General features: G+C 39.4%; 3 protein-coding genes across 6 annotated transcripts; 2 read left to right on the forward strand and 1 right to left on the reverse strand.

Annotated features, from left to right (window-relative positions):
• The first annotated feature begins 566 nt into the window (after positions 1–566).
• LOC135595576 (F-box protein At4g18380-like) lies at positions 567–2,740 on the forward strand. Of its 3 annotated transcripts, none has more exons than XM_065086687.1 (3): positions 567–822; positions 1,186–1,232; positions 1,315–2,740. In XM_065086687.1, exon 3 carries the CDS (start codon positions 1,373–1,375, stop codon positions 2,417–2,419), a length of 1,047 nt encoding a protein of 348 aa, XP_064942759.1. In that variant the 5' UTR covers positions 567–822; positions 1,186–1,232; positions 1,315–1,372; the 3' UTR covers positions 2,420–2,740. The 3 variants fall into 3 exon arrangements, with proteins under 3 accessions (XP_064942759.1, XP_064942760.1, XP_064942758.1); XM_065086688.1 differs by having other exon boundaries at positions 1,186–1,205; XM_065086686.1 differs by having other exon boundaries at positions 1,186–2,740.
• Positions 2,741–5,742: 3,002 nt separating this feature from the next.
• On the reverse strand, positions 5,743–10,106 carry LOC135595575 (UDP-sulfoquinovose synthase, chloroplastic-like). Its single transcript, XM_065086685.1, has 3 exons — positions 9,919–10,106; positions 6,713–7,815; positions 5,743–6,358 (listed from the first exon to the last, which is right to left on the reverse strand). The coding sequence occupies exons 2-3, from the start codon at positions 7,760–7,762 to the stop codon at positions 5,957–5,959; spliced, it is 1,452 nt and encodes a 483-aa protein (XP_064942757.1). The 5' UTR covers positions 7,763–7,815; positions 9,919–10,106; the 3' UTR covers positions 5,743–5,956.
• Positions 10,107–11,486: 1,380 nt separating this feature from the next.
• Positions 11,487–16,814, forward strand: LOC135595577 (ADP-ribosylation factor 1-like). Of its 2 annotated transcripts, none has more exons than XM_065086691.1 (7): positions 11,487–11,642; positions 11,968–12,121; positions 13,125–13,195; positions 13,452–13,571; positions 14,307–14,425; positions 16,247–16,328; positions 16,500–16,814. In XM_065086691.1, exons 2-7 carry the CDS (start codon positions 11,974–11,976, stop codon positions 16,500–16,502), a joined length of 543 nt encoding a protein of 180 aa, XP_064942763.1. In that variant the 5' UTR covers positions 11,487–11,642; positions 11,968–11,973; the 3' UTR covers positions 16,503–16,814. The 2 variants fall into 2 exon arrangements, with proteins under 2 accessions (XP_064942763.1, XP_064942762.1); XM_065086690.1 differs by having other exon boundaries at positions 11,502–11,642; positions 11,963–12,121.
• Positions 16,815–17,251: the final 437 nt, after the last annotated feature.

A 17,251-nucleotide genomic window follows, 5' to 3' on the forward strand; every position in this document is an offset into this window, starting at 1 on the left:
CACAACTACTGGAAAGATGTGATGGTCTAACCTTTCTCATCTGCAACCATCAAGTAGTTTTTGATGTGGAATCAAGGCACTAAATATTGGTGGACATGAGCTACAGACCTTCACATTTTCTTATCAATGGGACATGCATTTCTTTTCAGATATTTACCAAAAAAGGAAATTTTTACCTAATTATTACGTTTATAATATATATTTTGGATTTAAATTCATGAAGAATGATAATGAGTTTAAGCCAATATTAGTGGATCAAAGCAATCTTACTATTTTCATCAAAGCCCATCACATTAACCTAATCTGCCGGCATCACTTGTGCTGCTCCAAGCTTTTAAGAATCGAAGACTAATCCGAAGCACCCACTTTGTTACCCTCCATAAATGCCTCATGCCGGAACCGAAGTGACAGTTGTAGAAGGGTGCAATGATGGGTTCGTACGATACCTCGTGACTCTAGTACGCCGTATCGTTTATCCGGTCTCCCGTTAGGCCCACTCGACGGCGCCGTTAACTCTCCCCTTTAATAATGGCACCGAGGAGGAACGGGCGTAACTAGAAATCGCGTCTCCGTGCGGTGAGGGAGGGAGCCATAAATTGCGAGCTTCTCCTCCGCGAACCCTACTTACTTCATTCGGCGGAATCACGTCCCGGGTCCCGAAATTGATCGCTGGATTCGCATCCTTTTCCTTCGGCTAGTCTCCGAGATCAGTTGGAGATTTGGTTTCGTTCGAGTGGTTTTGGATCTTCGCGGAAGTGGTTTTCCGGCCGAAGATTGGGTTTTGGTGACGCTTCGGAGGTTGCAGTTTTGGGCGATTTTGAGGTAATTCCTGGGAAGCGTGGCTATGTTTCGTTCGTCAGTTCTTCTTGGATTTTGAACCAGCGGTGAAGTGCCGAACTGGTTTGGTAAATCTTCGAGCAGATGTCTAATGTTGGTCCGTTCGGTTTAAAGGGATTTGATCTTTCCTGTAAAGAAAATAGCTGGCGATCTAATTTCCTGAGATGTGATCATTAGTTGTTTTATAAGAGCTATGCTTTTTATCCAAAACTCGATTTTTCAGCATCCAAAATTGAAATCTTATATTTGCCACTAAACCTGAGAAAGGCTTCGTTTCGTCATGTTGATTTTTGTGACAAAGTTCTTCTTTTGCGGCTGAAATTGATGGGATCTTGTTCGTCTTTGTAGTTCTGCAGATCATCGAAACGGTGAGCTTGGGACCTTTTGGCTTCTTGGTAGTGTTATTCTTTCCTTTGTCCTGGTAGGGTAAAAAAAGCCCACCTTGCTTTCGTCTTCATTGAAAGCTTGGTATCTTAGTTGAACAGAAGGACATCCACAAGTAGATCTTGCTCGTGAGTGTCAGGGGCGAGAGAACATGCAGTCGGATCCCTCCCTCTACCGGGACCATTTCGACCGAATTCCCGACTCGCTGGTCCTCGTCATCTTCAACAAGCTCGCCGATATCCAGTCCCTGGGCCGCTCCTCGACCGTGTCAAAGCGCTTCAATGCCCTCGTCCCCCTGGTTCACGATGTGTTTGTTAAGCTCGACCGTTTCATGTCCGTCGACGGCGAATCTGACGACGCCTTGAGCCTGTCTTCCCCTAAGCCGAGAAACCTCTTCGCCCATCTCCTGAGGCTATTGCTATTTGCCTTTCTCAGGCCCTTCCAGAACCTTCAGAACATTAACGATGGAAATAAGCCTCTTTTGCCCCAACTCTCCCGTCACTCCCCTGCTCGAGTCCTCAAGAATTTTACCCATGTCCGCAACCTGAGGATCGAGCTCCCTGCCGGTGATGTTGGAACGGAGGATGGGGTCTTCTTAAAGTGGACAGCGGAGTTTGGAAGCACACTTCAGAACTGCGTGATTTTGGGTGGAACCAGGATGGAACGTAGACCTGCTTCGGCCAATCTAGATGGGTCAGCGGAAGACAATGGGAGCATACCAGAGTCATTCTATACGAATGGAGGGCTAAAGTTGCGAGTTGTTTGGACTATCAGCTCTTTGATCGCTGCATCCACAAGGCACTATCTTCTTCGTCAGATAATTAATGATCACCCAACATTGAGAAGCTTGGTCTTGACAGATGCCGATGGTCAGGGGACATTGATCATGGGAGCAGAGCAGCTGAAAGAGTTCAGGGAGAAGCCATTAGCAGCCTCACTGTCATCAAATAGGACGCAGGTGCCGGCATCAAACATGAAGCTGAGATATGCTCCATACTTGGAGCTAGCGGAGGGAATGGGAATGCAGGGAGTTACACTAGTGGCTATCAAGCCTGCAGGAGAGGGCACTAGCTGTGGCAATAGTAGCAGGAAGGAAGCTGAAGCATTTATTTGTGGGGCATTCGATGGACCATTTCGGGCTGCAGTCAAGGCGTTAGTGAAGCGGCGAACTTACCTCTTAGAGATGAATGGTTTCTAGATCAACTCAGCCTCTTTGGCTTAGTTCTCTTCTTATGGCCTGCAATGGTTCATTTTGTTTGTTTACATGGAACCAGTTGCGGAGTGTCATTACTACAGGAATGAGGTCTCGGTGTATATGCAGTAGCTATCAAAATTTTCATCTCTCCTTGCATTTCTGTACAGTAAGAGTGTATGGCTTTATTTATTTTCTTTTATGGTGTGTAAAATGGAGCATCAGTTGTGAAAATTCTCATCTCAACAATGCGTTTGTTGTAGTTTTGGCTTGTTATGTGATACCTCAGAAAATAAATCTATTATGTGCATGTACTATATTTGGAGATAGGATGAGCCACTACTCAACCGAAACTATGTCGTACTGCTCTTGGTTCATGCACATGTAGTTATGAAAAGAACACTTTTATGCTAGTTATGATAGTTTTACGTAGTATTTTTCTGCTTCATCTTGGGATGTCATATGTTATTGTGAAGCAATTTCTTAGCCACTTCCGAAGTGCAACAGTTTCAACTTCCCTGAAGTACTTCCACTTTTGTTTAAGCATCTGCTTCATTTGCTTGAGTTGCGATCTTTTTTATTTTTATTACTGTGCTTTGAATTCTCTCTTCATTTTTTCTCTGAAGACATCTCAATCTTTATAGCTAATCAGGAAAACTGAAGTTGGAAATATTTTGCTTATGGCAGTTGCTTCGCAGACCTTGTTCTACATGGATTAATCATATTTAGCTCCCACTTGAGACATGTTTTTTCTTAGAGAAGTAAAAGCTCTTAAAGGGGATGAATGACACTCAAAACTTCTTGACAATCCACTCGAGAGCTTGGTAAGCATTCAACATATCCTTTTCTGAAATTATGGGTTTTAGGTTCATTCCACACATCTTCCAACCTCATTCTTCACCACAGCTGGAATTTTGTGGATAACTTATTGTTTCCTGTGTTTTTCACATGGTTTGACAATTTAAACAATCTTAAGAGTTTAGACAGCAATGCATGGCTTGATTCCAATAATGTGACTTAGTGTGTGTTCCTTGACAAAAGACTAGGACTATAACCATAGTTTATGCATTAACCAGTACATAATCTAATTACTTATTTAGCATTTGTTGAACATCTCGAGCTAAACAAGCCTCCTTAACTGTGGACATTACGAAGATGGTGTAGAATATGAAAATATGTAGAGTCTACACACTAACATCCATGTAGTACAGTTTCATTATGAATGCACTCACATACGCATTTCAATCTTCTATTTGGAGTCAGTTGCTAACACTATTTGAGGATAATCTAGGAACATTACAATAGTAGAGATGACTGCTACTACTCTGATGTGCATAATAAAGATATTGCTTAACTCTATTTATCGAGGCATTTATTGGCTAATGCATGTCATGTCACATGCAGTAGTAGACACTGATAATTTGTTAGTCATGAAAAGGATGTGATTGAGAAAGTAAAGAGAAAAAACAAACAAAGATGATCCTTTCTTTACATCTGAGCTTATGCGTCACTCTTATCTGCCTGCAGTGGAGGTAGATGGGCACACCCTTCCTATTTCTTTGAAATTGTGGGGAGTAGGCCACACCCTTTCTATTTCTTCTGTAATTACTGATTTCCTATTTGTGTAGTTGATCTGATTAAAGTGATTAAGTTCATAAACTTGATTAGTTTAACTAGCAGATGAAGATTTACTAACCTGGATCAAATTTATATTGGATCATATGTATAAATATATATGTATATGTATATGTATATGTATATGTATATATATGTTTGGGTAGGTCAAGGAAACATATGTTTGATGCAGACTGACAAGACAAGATCCTCTGGACATAGAACTTAATTCTGTGTACTTAAATTGTAAACCGAAACTGGTCAGTTTGGGATGACCCAATAGATGGGAATTAATCTTCCTGGTAGATGAGAAGTTACTGAAGTAGTCATGAAGTCAACTACCAAACAGCAAATACTTGTGAAGCCCCATAATGAGATCTCTTACTCTGTTGATGCTTATTTTCTTCCAAAGATGACATGATCAGTATCAAACAAGTTCATTTCTTTTGTTCAGTAGTCTACAAGGATTTAAATCATGTTGTGGCTTGTTAATCATGCTGCTACTATGTTCTTTTTTCAGATCTTTAATCTGCAAACTCAAATGCATGGTTGTGTATGTCCTTTAATTTTACTGACTTAATCATCAGCTATTTTTACGCAGAGAATAAATGCTCTGATCTTATGTTACCTTCATTTCTGGAGCAATTTACAGTAATGACTCAATCCTCTCCTCATCTTTCAGGCCATGGGTTGCTCCTTGGTTGCGCAGGTGAATCGATGAGGACCGACGCACGCACGTACGAAAACAACGGCTGCACACCAACAACTGATTCATTATATCAGTGAGCTAATAAAGTCTCAGAGCAACATCTGCAGTCGATAAAAACTGGACAGAGCAGCCCATACATATGATCAATTCTGCATCCATACATGGATGGATGGCGCTCTCCCAGCTCTCCATCTCCATCCACATCTGGGGAAGACGAGAACGAGTGCATCAGGATAAGATGCAGACCACAGTAGCAGCTTAAATTGCTTATCATTTTGGGGTAGCGGACGAGTACCGTAGGCCATGTTACCAGTGTAGAAGATGCAAGCAATGCTGCTGCAGAGGAGGGCCCTCGTTTCGGTTGGTGCCCGGACATTGTTTGATGTAGCATTGATGGCACTTCCATTCCTGTTTGTCCGATACTACTATTCAATGTAGAGAGATGGGGTCGGTTGTGTGTAATAAACACGCAACTTTGTGTCATTCCTTACTCTGCGAAAGATTACATCTCTCTCATTGCTGGTCTTCTTCATGAGAAACGAAGGCAGAAACTTAGCTGATGGATGGTATGGTCCCTTCAACCCATTATTATCATCCGACCACGCGGAAGTTGTCGACGAGTTTGCGAGTTCGCTCGTGCTGAAGAGGCTTGAAGTCGACTGAGATTAATTTCTCTGGGTAATTACTGCACGAGCACTGCTGCTGCAGTGGCATGGGATGCCGCCGCACCTGTTTCCTCTGTTGCACCGAGTGCAGAGACCGATCCGTGTTTGTCTTGTTGCATATGAACGTTTTGTGCGGCAGCCTCTGTTGCTCCTAAACGAAGAAAGAATCATCTGCAACATCATGGCAATGATCTCTGGGTTATTATCTTTCACATTGAATGCACTTTGCAGGAAATCAAATATATACAGAGATGAGGCACATGAAATGATAATTATGAAAAGAAAAAAGAAATCCTCTGAGCAATCATTACTGAACATAAAATGAGAATGGAATCCAAACATTGAATATGCTACTCTTAAGCACCTCAAAATAGATAGAGAATCGGATATGCTACATCATCCACATCATTCTTTTCGGGCATATAGTGTTTGTTATCTCAACACAATATTCATGTACTCAATTTAAGTTGCCTAGCTAGCAAGGATGATATTTACAAAGAATAATGTCAACTTTCAGATGTTGACATTAGGTTCTTATTCAAGCAAACCCACCATCTACACCGAAACAGTCCGAGTTTTCACACCAATTTTCTTCCACGAAACGGTGGGCATTATCTGTGCTGGATCGACCTGGTCCTTGAACTTGATGGCGAAATTAAGCAGTGAATCCAAGAGCGATTCGGAGAGCAGGTGTGGTCGGAGACCCAGTTCAATGAGTTTGGTGTGTTTGGCATTGTAGTAGTGCTCTTCTGCTTCCACACGCGGGTTTGGCACGGATATGGTCTGCACATCCAGTCCTAGCTTCTTCCCGGCGGTCGTGACCAACCTGGCAAGGTCATTAACAGAAAATTGCTCCGTGAACTGGTTAAACACCCGGAATTCACCTGGCTTGGCTGGATTAGCGACAGCCAACTCAACACACTGCACTGTGTCCCTGATATCTAGATATCCCCGTGTCTGAAAAGTGAAAGAAAAGCTAAATGAGCAATGATTTGGGACCACAGAGAGCACCAGAAAATGTAAAACAAATTGCAGTTAATCCAATGGCTGTGTGTGATGTTAGTCTGATGAATACAAGTTTGGACTACTTGCTAACACCTATTATTTGTCATCTATGAGCTATCAATTTTCTCCATAAAGTATTGCATTTGAGGCTGCAAAAAAAGACCAGCTGATACCTTTATATGCAATATTTAATGATAATAATCAGAGAAACAAACATAGAAACAAAATATCCACTTCAAGAGTTGGTAAATATTCACTTGTATGATAACAATCATAACAGAAATGATGGAAATATGTTTATCTTACCTGACCACCCTTGCCATATACAGTAAGTGGGTGTCCAACTGCTGCCTGCACACAAAACCTATTCAGTGCTGTCCCAAACACACCATCATAGTCAAACCTGTTGCAAAGCTCTTCATGCATGTCAGTTTCATCTGTCCTAACTCCATAAACAACACCCTGGTTTAAATCTGTAGCCCTGATCCCCCAAGCCTTGCATGTAAAAGCAATATTATGTGAATCATGCACCTTACTCAGGTGGTAAAAGGAGCTTGCTTGCTTCGGATAAGGCAATGTATCTGTTCTTCCATTGTGTGTTATGGTTATGTAACCTTCCTCAATATCGATATTTGGAGTTCCATACTCTCCCATTGTCCCAAGCTTCACTAGGTGACACTCCTGGCTAAATTCCTTAATAGCAAAGAGGACATTGAGTGTACCAATCACATTGTTATGCTGTGTATACACAGCTCTTGACCGATCTATCATGGAATAAGGTGCAGATCGTTGCTCACCAAAATGGACTACAGAATCAGGTTCAAAAGATTTAAAGGCTTCGGAGAGGAATTCAAAGTCACATATGTCACCAACAAAGAGCTGGATTGATTTTCCAGTGACAGATTTCCAACGCCGAACACGATTCTGGATGGAAGATATTGGGGTAAGGGAGTCAATCCCAAGCTGGTGATCAAATAGGCGACGGACAAGGTTATCAACTATAGCCACCTCATAACCTTTGTTGGAGAGGTGAAGAGCGGTTGCCCAACCACAATAGCCATCACCACCAATAATCATTACCTTCTTGGATTTGGCGGATGATTCACTAGAACTTTGGGGTGACCCAGTCAATGTACTTTTCTCAATTTCTTGGCTCGTAGGGGTAGCAGTAGCATAAATAATTGACTGTCTCCGTGGTCTCAGCTTACATGACCGAAGGACTGTCCCTGGATATTTGCAGGTTTGTAATGGAACAGAATTGTAGAAGATGGCCGAACATGTATTATTATTTTTAAGATAGGTTTTGGTTGTGAGACAGGAATTTATGCTGCAACAGGGTAAGATAGAATGTGCCATGGGAATGCCACTGCTTTCTTCCTAGTATGGAGAAGATTTTGTAACCAGAAAACCTGCAAATACAAGTTGGTCCCAGCACAAGTACGGTTAACTATCATCCAGCACATGTAAGTTTCAATTGCTCTCTGACAAACAGCTTCATTTGATGTATATATTTATGCCATGATGCCTTAACTTGTGAAGCAAGGTCATAAAATAGCAATAAGCAGTTAAAGCAACACTCTGCCATTTGGTAATAACTAATAAAATAATGGAGAACTATAACATGAGAAACAAGTAAGACAGGTATATATGTGTGCAGCACCTTTGTCAAATTGAATAATACGATGAGACATGTTATAGAAACGAACATTGAGTGAACTTATGAAGAAACAGTTCCATGAGACATCATGAACAAAAGCCTGTACGCAAACAAAGGCCTATGCAATTCATGCCATCGATACATCACAAACCGCCTGGTGGCAATGAAAATCATAGAAGTGAAAATATTACTAAGCAGAGCCCACTGAAGCCTATCAAAACAGATGGGGGGCAAAAAACAAGTTGGGAGGTCTTCTTCACATCAAACAGGATCTAGCTGTTCCTATCTGTATATCTTCTCTATGCTATATTATGTATGATCAAGCTGATCACACATGTCCCCACAGTATCTCATATTAGTGTTACTGTATTGTTTCTATAAAAAATAGAACAATGTTACTTTTTGGATACATATACCAAGGTTGATGGGCTCAAACATATGGCCATATGGTAAAACTGAAAATACTTGTTCTCATAATATAGTTAGCATTTAAGTGATCATCATTATGTATTTGATCACTTATACATGACAGGATTCTCAGTTCCGTTGCATTTTTACAAAAAAAAACAACCTTTACGTAGAAATAGTACCACATCAAAATAAATCAATGTAGATTGCCTCTTTGGTACTCCTCAAGATCCTTGTTGGAGCGAAAAGTTGCTTGGATGAACTCAAGAAACATTTATATCGTACAATCATATAGATTAATGCACACTATTAACGGCAACACAAAAGATCCACGTACTCTACCCCAAATAGTTGGGATAGTTGTGACTATAGGGATTTGTATACAAATTAATACATATTAAACCTCTTTTATACCCCTCAAGGTTCTTGTTGAAACTTAAAAGATTGCTTAAATGAACTCATGAATTAACTATAATTTACTACCATATTAACCGTATTGCATGCAAACACTTATTTCACCAAACTGTTAGTTGTTTTTACTCAAAAATATAATTGGGCCACCCATATTAAGCTTGATTATGCAATTAACTACAAGCATAGAGCTAAATGGTTCTTTTTCCGTCTACACATTAGGGGTGACCACGGTTTGAACCAAACCGTAATTGAACTGGAACCAAACGAGGTCAATGGTTTGGCCGATTCGGAACCGGGGAAAGGTTCGGTTCTGGTTCATAGAAATTGGAACCATGGTTCCAATTCCAAACTGGCTAAATATGAAAGAAAGAGAAAAAAAACACAAATAGGATCTACAATATAGTGGTTAATACCTTAGATTTAAAGCCTATTGACCTAGGTTTGAATCTTAGTTACTTTAGTCTAAATCGACAGTTTTGGTTCCAGAACCGCTGTCACCCTTATGCACCATAACAATAAGGATATGCTGATATAGGTAGGACATGCGGTGAGCAAACAAACTCCAAGTCCTCCTCCAGAGAGAAGCAATTTCGGAGGTTGATATCAAAGACACACAAGCCACGCTGCTCATGAAGATATAATCTTCATCTATGCAGCCTGCCATGAATGTTGAGAAACCATTGCCCATCCGACCATCCAGAACTGGTAATAAGTCTTTGCAGAGCAACATAATCACTCAAAAGATTACAACCTTTTATGCAACAATCCAATGGAAGGTTCTCATAACAACAACAAAACACCGAACCTCGCCACTCCGTCCGAAAAGCTCCGAAAATATCAGCAACTTTTACCGATTTAGCTCAGATAACGAGGTGAAAAGAAAAAAAAAACAAGACAAAAACCCAACGCAAAATTACAGGAAAAAGGAGAACGAGAACGAGAAGGGAGTACCCAACGGAGGTTACATAGAAACTTTTGTCTAGGGTTTACGAACCAAAATAAGAACGGATGAACAGCATAGTAAAAATCTTACCTTTTTCTTCGTGCAGTCGATCTCGCCTACGGTTCCGTCAGAAGGCAAAAGACAATAAATGTAAAGAAATTTCACGGATCAGAAGTGAGCAGGAGACGGTCTGAGAGCTTTGAGATACTAAAAGATAGGGAGAGGTCGGTAGGGTTTTAAGCCGATTGGTGGGAGAGGAAGGCGAATATATTGGTGGATATTCCCTGCTCCCACAATAATAACACAAAATGTTGGCTGCGGAAACAACAAGATTGATAGAATCTGGACGGTCGGATCCGGAGATCAGGTCATCCCCGTGATAAGGAATCACAACCGATCAAATCGGTTCACGGGACCCAAATTTTTCTTCGACTGGTTTATGCACTCCAGCTGTTTGACAAAACTCCCTCCTTACAGTAACATCCATTGTTTGATCGCAGAGTATACACCACTTGTTGTTTCTGCATCTGTACAAAATGAGCTCCATAACCTGAATCTTGTGCTACCTTTTTAGCAACTTGCTTGCACAGACTGGCGTCTTGATACTGCTATAGACCCTTCTTCTTCTTCTTCTTCCCTTGGTTGAGAGTCGTCTGACCTTGCCAGGATGATTTCGTTTGTGCCAGCAACATAGACAAGCACATCCTATGATCCTGCTCATGTTTGCATGGACAAAATGAAAGCTGTTCAGGTAATGTGCAACTTGCAATGAGTAGAGTGCATTGGTGACCAAAGGGAGAGTCGATCAGCTTCAACCATCAAGTGAATATTGTACTGGTTTTTGTGTTCATGGTGATAGGTGGTGCATTTATTTTGACAAAATGATACAATCCATTGCATAAGACCTTATTAGTATCAGTAAATATTACATAGGTTTGTTTCTTATTGTTTATTATCTTCTTCAATTAACTATCGGACATTATAATTGATCATCTAGTTTGACCTAAAATTATTAGATAAATATAATTGACATGGTAATCTAAAAAGGATGAATTAAAAAAAATTTAATTTAGAAATTTTCTTTATAAATTCTCGTATCCATTGTTACGTGAAAAAATTATTTTATTTTCATTCATATTTTTATGGAGTTTGTTTACTACACAAGTGGTTAATGACGAAGGGGACTATGATTACGAAGACAAGCATGAGTTCGACGAGATAAATGAGAGAAAAATTATGATGACGAAATCAAATATTCTCCGTATTATGGGCAAAAATAATGAATGTGAGATATGCAGGAGCAAATTCGACATGTCGCAAAGATAAAAACAATGATATTAGGTATACGCGATGGTTGATAGAGATAATATTATTATAAAAAAAGATCGAAATTTTTAGATGTTGGGAGTTAACTAAAAATATTTCAAAAAATAAAAACGTTTTCCAGCAATTCGCTCATACAAAAAATGCAAATTATTTCATTTAATTTAATTTCAACCCCGAAAATGCCGGTTTGGTGTAACGTGTTCTGTGACGTATTAAGAAAGAATGCCATGACCCGACTTTCAATACGACGGAAGGATGTGGCGTCCAATGAACGCACCGCCCCCTGCCACATCGCCAGTCGTAGCCTAAGTCATGAGTAGAGGAGTGGGTATCAGTGTGTTGACGAGAATGCTTCTCCTTTCCCTATTTATTACGACCCTCTCGCCTCTGCTTCTTTTCTCACGCGGAAGAGAAGGCGAATAGGCGACCTGTCTCGCTCCTTTCAATCTTTCGGCCCCCTCCGCCTACCGCCCCGTCAAGATCTACAGGTAATCCCGATCCCTCCTCGGATCTAGAAGATCGCATCGGCGATCGATTAGCGTCCTCTCGAATTGGGAGTCTCCTTCAGTTTCTTCTGTGGATTTTAGGTCTGTCGATAGATTTCTCTTTTTGGGGATTTCGAACCGGAAACCTGTATGTTAGATCTTGGAATTTTGTGCTCACTTAATGTCTGGATCTCTTCTTTTGTTGGTTAATTAGTACAAATCCAACGCCATGTTTATTCCTGCTCAGATCCGTGGTTTCTTCTGTAGATCTTCTTTTTTTTTGGGGGGGGACGTGATCGATCTTTATGTTTGGCATCTGATAGCGTAGGGAACGATGGGGCTCACGTTTGGGAAGCTTTTTAGCCGCTTGTTTGCGAAGAAGGAGATGAGGATTCTGATGGTCGGGCTTGATGCTGCCGGTAAGACCACCATCCTTTACAAGCTCAAGCTCGGAGAGATCGTCACCACCATTCCCACCATCGGTGAGTATTGGTCGCCTTCCCAAATGGGCTGTTCTCCTTAATATTGTGTTCTGGAATCCGATGATTCTTTTTGATATTCTTTGTGATGACTGCTGGATTTGTCGGAGAGCTGTGCTTTTTGTTTCACGTTTCGGTGGTGAATTGGTGATCGTGCTTTACCTTAACTATTTGATTAACTTGATGTGGACCTGTTTTGTAATAGGTGGTCATGAACATTAATTGTTTTGTTCTTTAGTAATGATAATTATGTTTCTATTTGCTCTAGAACACAGTTATAACTTTCTATGCAATCATATTGCTAATGAGTGCAAGAATTTGAGTGGAACAGTTTCGACACAGATTTCATGATATTGCTGTCTATTGCACCTATCGAGATGAGCTTCTTCGTATGGAAAATGTTCTCAAGGAAGATGATATAGGACACTAGCAACTTGGTTGTCTCTTTAACTGCCACCACGAAAGTGATGGTTTACAATGAACCTTCTGTTTATTTATTACTTTTGTCTCACTGCTTATAGTTGACAAATGTTGTAGGGGGCACTCATTGGATATATTTTAGAGCATACATTCAATACAGTGATAGTGTTAACAATTCTATCTTCTGGAGCTTTTTGGTCATGTTTTTCCATACTGGAAAATTAAATAAGTTTAGTACTTTAATTTCATTTTTTTCTTGTTTAAACTTGACATGCTTTCTTTGCATATCTTTTCCTCCAATACTCATGGAGATTTTCTAAAAATTGATGATCAATTTTATGAGGCTTCCCATGGTGATGATTATGTTCATTTAAATTGTGCTTTTAACTTGTACATGGGCGGTTAGGATAATTTGGCACTATGCATGACTCTTGTCCAGTTGGCGGTTGAAACATGATTTTTTGTAAAAAAATTATGAATTTACTTCGAAGGGTTGTTGGTCTTTCAAAGCAGTTGCCAGTATGTCCTTATAGGATTACAATTCTTATGATAATTCTCTAAATTGTTATGGTGTGTTCTAATGCAGGATTCAATGTGGAGACTGTCGAGTACAAAAACATTAGCTTCACCGTATGGGATGTTGGTGGTCAGGATAAGGTAATGCTATGGTTATGCTAGTGAACCTTTTAATTTTCCAAGTTGCCCACAGTAAAATTATTGTTCAACTTTGTATAGCTGATTGAACATTTGGGCACTCTAAGAACACATCTTAAAAAGTTGCATTGCATATCAGATGCTTTATGTGCAGATATGGCTTCATTACATCAGTATGTTAGTCTGCTAATAAGTAATTAACTTGTTTCGCTATTTCTAAATACGTTTGTTCTGGTGATCTTGTTGTCTGCAAGAACAGATCAGACCACTATGGAGGCATTACTTCCAGAACACGCAAGGCCTTATTTTTGTTGTCGACAGCAATGACCGAGATCGTATTGTTGAGGCAAGGGATGAACTCCACAGGATGCTGAATGAGGTAACCTCTTTCAGAAATAACACTTGTCGTATCAAAATTTTAGTAAAAATTAATTTCTTGCACATGATTTTTTTACATACACTTCCACAAAACATAGCTTAAATAATTATCAAATGGGTGAAATAATTGTGACCCTACAGTACAGCCATCCAAATTGGTGATGTGCCACAAAAAATATATTACATGCATATGCTTATGGAATATCTTGTGTTTTGAGACTTGATCAGAAAAATATATGTATGCATCAGATAAATAAAGGAAAAGCTAGAGTTGATCCTTTTTTTGGGTGTAAGTTGTGTGAGGCGGAAGTTCATCAGATAAAATAATTCAGTAGATATGTCTTCTGAACAATTCATTGAATCATGCGTCTTCTCATTAAAATACTTTGCTCAGGATTACTGCTGAACATAAAACAGAACTGAAAGTTCACATATGCCTTGTTGTGTTTCATAATAATACACTTGAACTTGACTTTTAATTGTCTTTTTCACATTAAAATCCAATGGAATAATGAAGTACCGACATGTGATGTTGGTGCTGCAATGGGATGTGAAATTGAAGTAAAATTCATGTCATTATAATCATTATACTGATGTAACTGTTTGTGATGTTTACAAGCCTGATTTGAAGGTTTTTGGTATCAACTTTTCTATATTCGGATGACATTTGAAACCGTTGTTTATTTACTATGATTAACTGTTTCATCTGTTTTCCTATGTATTCTGGCATTGGTAGGATGAGTTAAGGGATGCTGTCTTGCTTGTGTTTGCGAACAAACAAGACCTTCCGAATGCAATGAATGCTGCTGAAATCACTGATAAGCTTGGTCTGCATTCCTTGCGCCAGCGACACTGGTAAGATATTTGATTGAGAAACTAATACTTCTTTACTGGTCGTCTGCTATAGTCAAGTAAATACTCAGATTTTTTAAGAACTATTTTGTGGCGTCGTAACCTTTTTCTTAAGCAGGTTATAAATACAATAAGAGATTCTTTGCATGATCATTTAAGCTTATGCATAATTAGAAGTATAATTGGATTTTCTGGAAGGAAAATGAGTAGATCATGTATATATTTGATGGTTACATTGATTAACTTGACATTGTATAACCTAATGTTATTTTTGTACATTTTTTGTAAAGGACCCTTGATTTGCACCCATTCATCCTTTCCAACATTTTAAAAAGTGGGTTCGGAATAACTTTTCAGAGAACCTTGATAGGCAAAATATAAATGGGAGAATTTATTAAATAGAAAATTACTAAATATAAAAATGGAAAGAGAAAACTATTGCTGTTGAGATGTTGTAACTAATGAAAGGGGCTGATTGTGAGCCAGATAAGCTGATCTAATCTTGTCATGGAATGTAGATTGGTGATCTCCTTAAAATTGGCCCTAATCAATAGTAGCAGTTGCTGATGCAGGTCTCTGTGGGAATAAAACAGTTACTGATTATAACCATGCGTTATCATTCAAACGTTTTTTACATGGTCTTAACTATCTAAAAGAGTGATTATTTTCTTTGATATCTGAAACGTCTGTTGATTTTCTCTTCTAAGATGTTAGTTTTATCAGCTCTCTTTTCATAGTTTACGCCACAAAAGAGCCAAGAAATTCAATGATTAGTTAGTTGAGCTTGGCTTGCTTAGTTTAGGATCCTCAAGCTTGGCATTCTTTGATCCCCATGTTTGAAATCAGATTTGTGCTAGTTTTAATTGATCCCAGCTAAAGTGCAGTTTGTATTCCAGACAGATTAGCGCAAGCTACTTAGTGGCTTCACTTGGCCATTTGTTGCTCCCCAGTTTGACCATTTGTCTTCTTTCTCATGGATCTAGATCCGGCATGCATCCCTGTCTTTCTTCTTGTGTACTTAATCCAATGAACATATCAAGCTCCAAGTTAATATGATTTTTCTTCTCTTAGATTATTTAGTTCACTTTCCAACTTTTAGATCATGCCAAAAGTATTGATCCATTCAAATCCCATGCTTTCTGAAGCTGGAGAACATGTCTTGTTTGTTTCTGAATGTCATGAACACAAGTCCTTTTTTTGTTTGTTTGCCATATCTTCATGCAAGTTCAGAGTGACACATGGTTCAGCCCAACTCTTGGATAAGGTAGTATGGGAGAGGGGCAATTCACTCAAAGCTTTACATTTGGCGAAATACAATGGGAATAATGCATTTCATTTTATTTTCTAAAACTTGCTTTATCTTGCATACTTTTGACTGCCAATCCTCAGCCTGTCATCTTTGCTGATTGGACGAGCTCCATCTCGATTTCTTATAGTATCTTTGGCATCATTTGCTGTACATATGTGTCCATGCATGTGTGTTCGGAGCACCTATTTTATCTCTATTGATGGAAGTCTGGAAAACTGCTATGGTCTGGTTGTGATTTTCAGTTCTGATTGTGTCTCTACACATCAGTCGTGCTATGTTGCCCATTTTTATTTGGAGGTAGTGTTTCAACTACGGTGATTGTTAAGAGAAGTTTTGATATCCTTTCTGAAACCTCTCATAATACTATCTTGTTAAATTTGTTTGTGTTGAATTGGATTTCCCGGTCACTCCATTTATGCCACCCTTTCTTTTTGTTGTTGATCTAACTGATGATTGATTAAAATATTTAAGGATGTCATAGTTCTGACTAGCCTTTGTGCACTTGTAATTCTCAGGTATATCCAGAGCACTTGTGCTACATCTGGTGAGGGCTTGTACGAGGGACTTGATTGGCTCTCCAGTAACATAGCCAGCAAGGTACTTTTTTTTTTTTTTTCTGTTCACCCTAATAATGTCTCTCAAGTCCACAAGAGAGCCAATTGAATCGTTCTTATATTATTATGGCAAAATGGGAGAGGAATATCCATTTCATCAATTAAGTTGCAAGCATAATTAAACAATAGATGCTGACATTAATTATCTTGACAGTGACCAAAGTTGCTCAACGGCCCTCAACAGCAGACAAAATTTGGCATTTCAATGTTGGATGCTTTGGTGAATCGTTACCAAGACAACAAAATTTGAAGGTTCCACTGGTTACCAAAACTTTAAAGATATCGGCTGCCTCAGACCTTTTATACTTTTATCTATCTACTCCTTTTTCTGGATATATCTAGGATGATGATACTCTTGTCATATATTTCTCACACCACTGGGTGCCCATTATGTCATCTGATATTTCTTACTTAAAACTGGATGTGCATGAAAGTGACATTTTGAGTAATTTGACCAGCTCTTTTGATACTTGTCAAGTCTGCTAAATTGCCCCTTCCAGATCACCCGACAAAAAGGGGCTGTCAACTGTTAAGGGCAACAATTCCATGATGCCCCACTCGGTGAACGACCAGAATTGTCTTTTGAGTAAATGTGGCTCTAGCTGCTGGACTCGTCTCTTGACATGTTATCAATAAAAATGCTTGTTTAGTCGATTTAGTTTACAAAGATACTCAACCTTTATGCCTCCTCACTTGTCTCCGGCATGGTCACTATAGTGAAAGCAAGGCATTTGGGCGAAGCTGTTTTGGGTTGCTCTTATCATGCATTTGGACAAAGCCCATATGTTAAGAAATTGCACGTATCACAGATCAACAAATGCCATGGTTCTGATTCAACGTCTATCTTGCCTGTCCGCCTTCACCCCGGGATCTCTCTCTCTCTCTCTCTCTCTCTCTCTCTCTAGA

Source organism: Musa acuminata, chromosome BXJ1-10, assembly GCF_036884655.1.
Source record: "Musa acuminata AAA Group cultivar baxijiao chromosome BXJ1-10, Cavendish_Baxijiao_AAA, whole genome shotgun sequence".
Lineage (NCBI taxonomy): Eukaryota > Viridiplantae > Streptophyta > Magnoliopsida > Zingiberales > Musaceae > Musa > Musa acuminata.

Excerpts from the sequence above, each read along its gene's own strand:
- LOC135595576 (XM_065086686.1), top strand. The coding sequence starts at position 1,373 with ATGCAGTCGGATCCCTCCCTCTACCGGGACCATTTCGACCGAATTCCC.
- LOC135595575 (XM_065086685.1), bottom strand. The coding sequence starts at position 7,762 with ATGGCACATTCTATCTTACCCTGTTGCAGCATAAATTCCTGTCTCACA. Across the intron at positions 6,359-6,712 it reads TATATGGCAAGGGTGGTCAG|ACACGGGGATATCTAGATAT; the intron begins GTAAGATAAACA and ends TTCACTTTTCAG.
- LOC135595577 (XM_065086691.1), top strand. The coding sequence starts at position 11,974 with ATGGGGCTCACGTTTGGGAAGCTTTTTAGCCGCTTGTTTGCGAAGAAG. Across the intron at positions 12,122-13,124 it reads CACCACCATTCCCACCATCG|GATTCAATGTGGAGACTGTC; the intron begins GTGAGTATTGGT and ends GTTCTAATGCAG. Across the intron at positions 13,196-13,451 it reads ATGTTGGTGGTCAGGATAAG|ATCAGACCACTATGGAGGCA; the intron begins GTAATGCTATGG and ends CTGCAAGAACAG.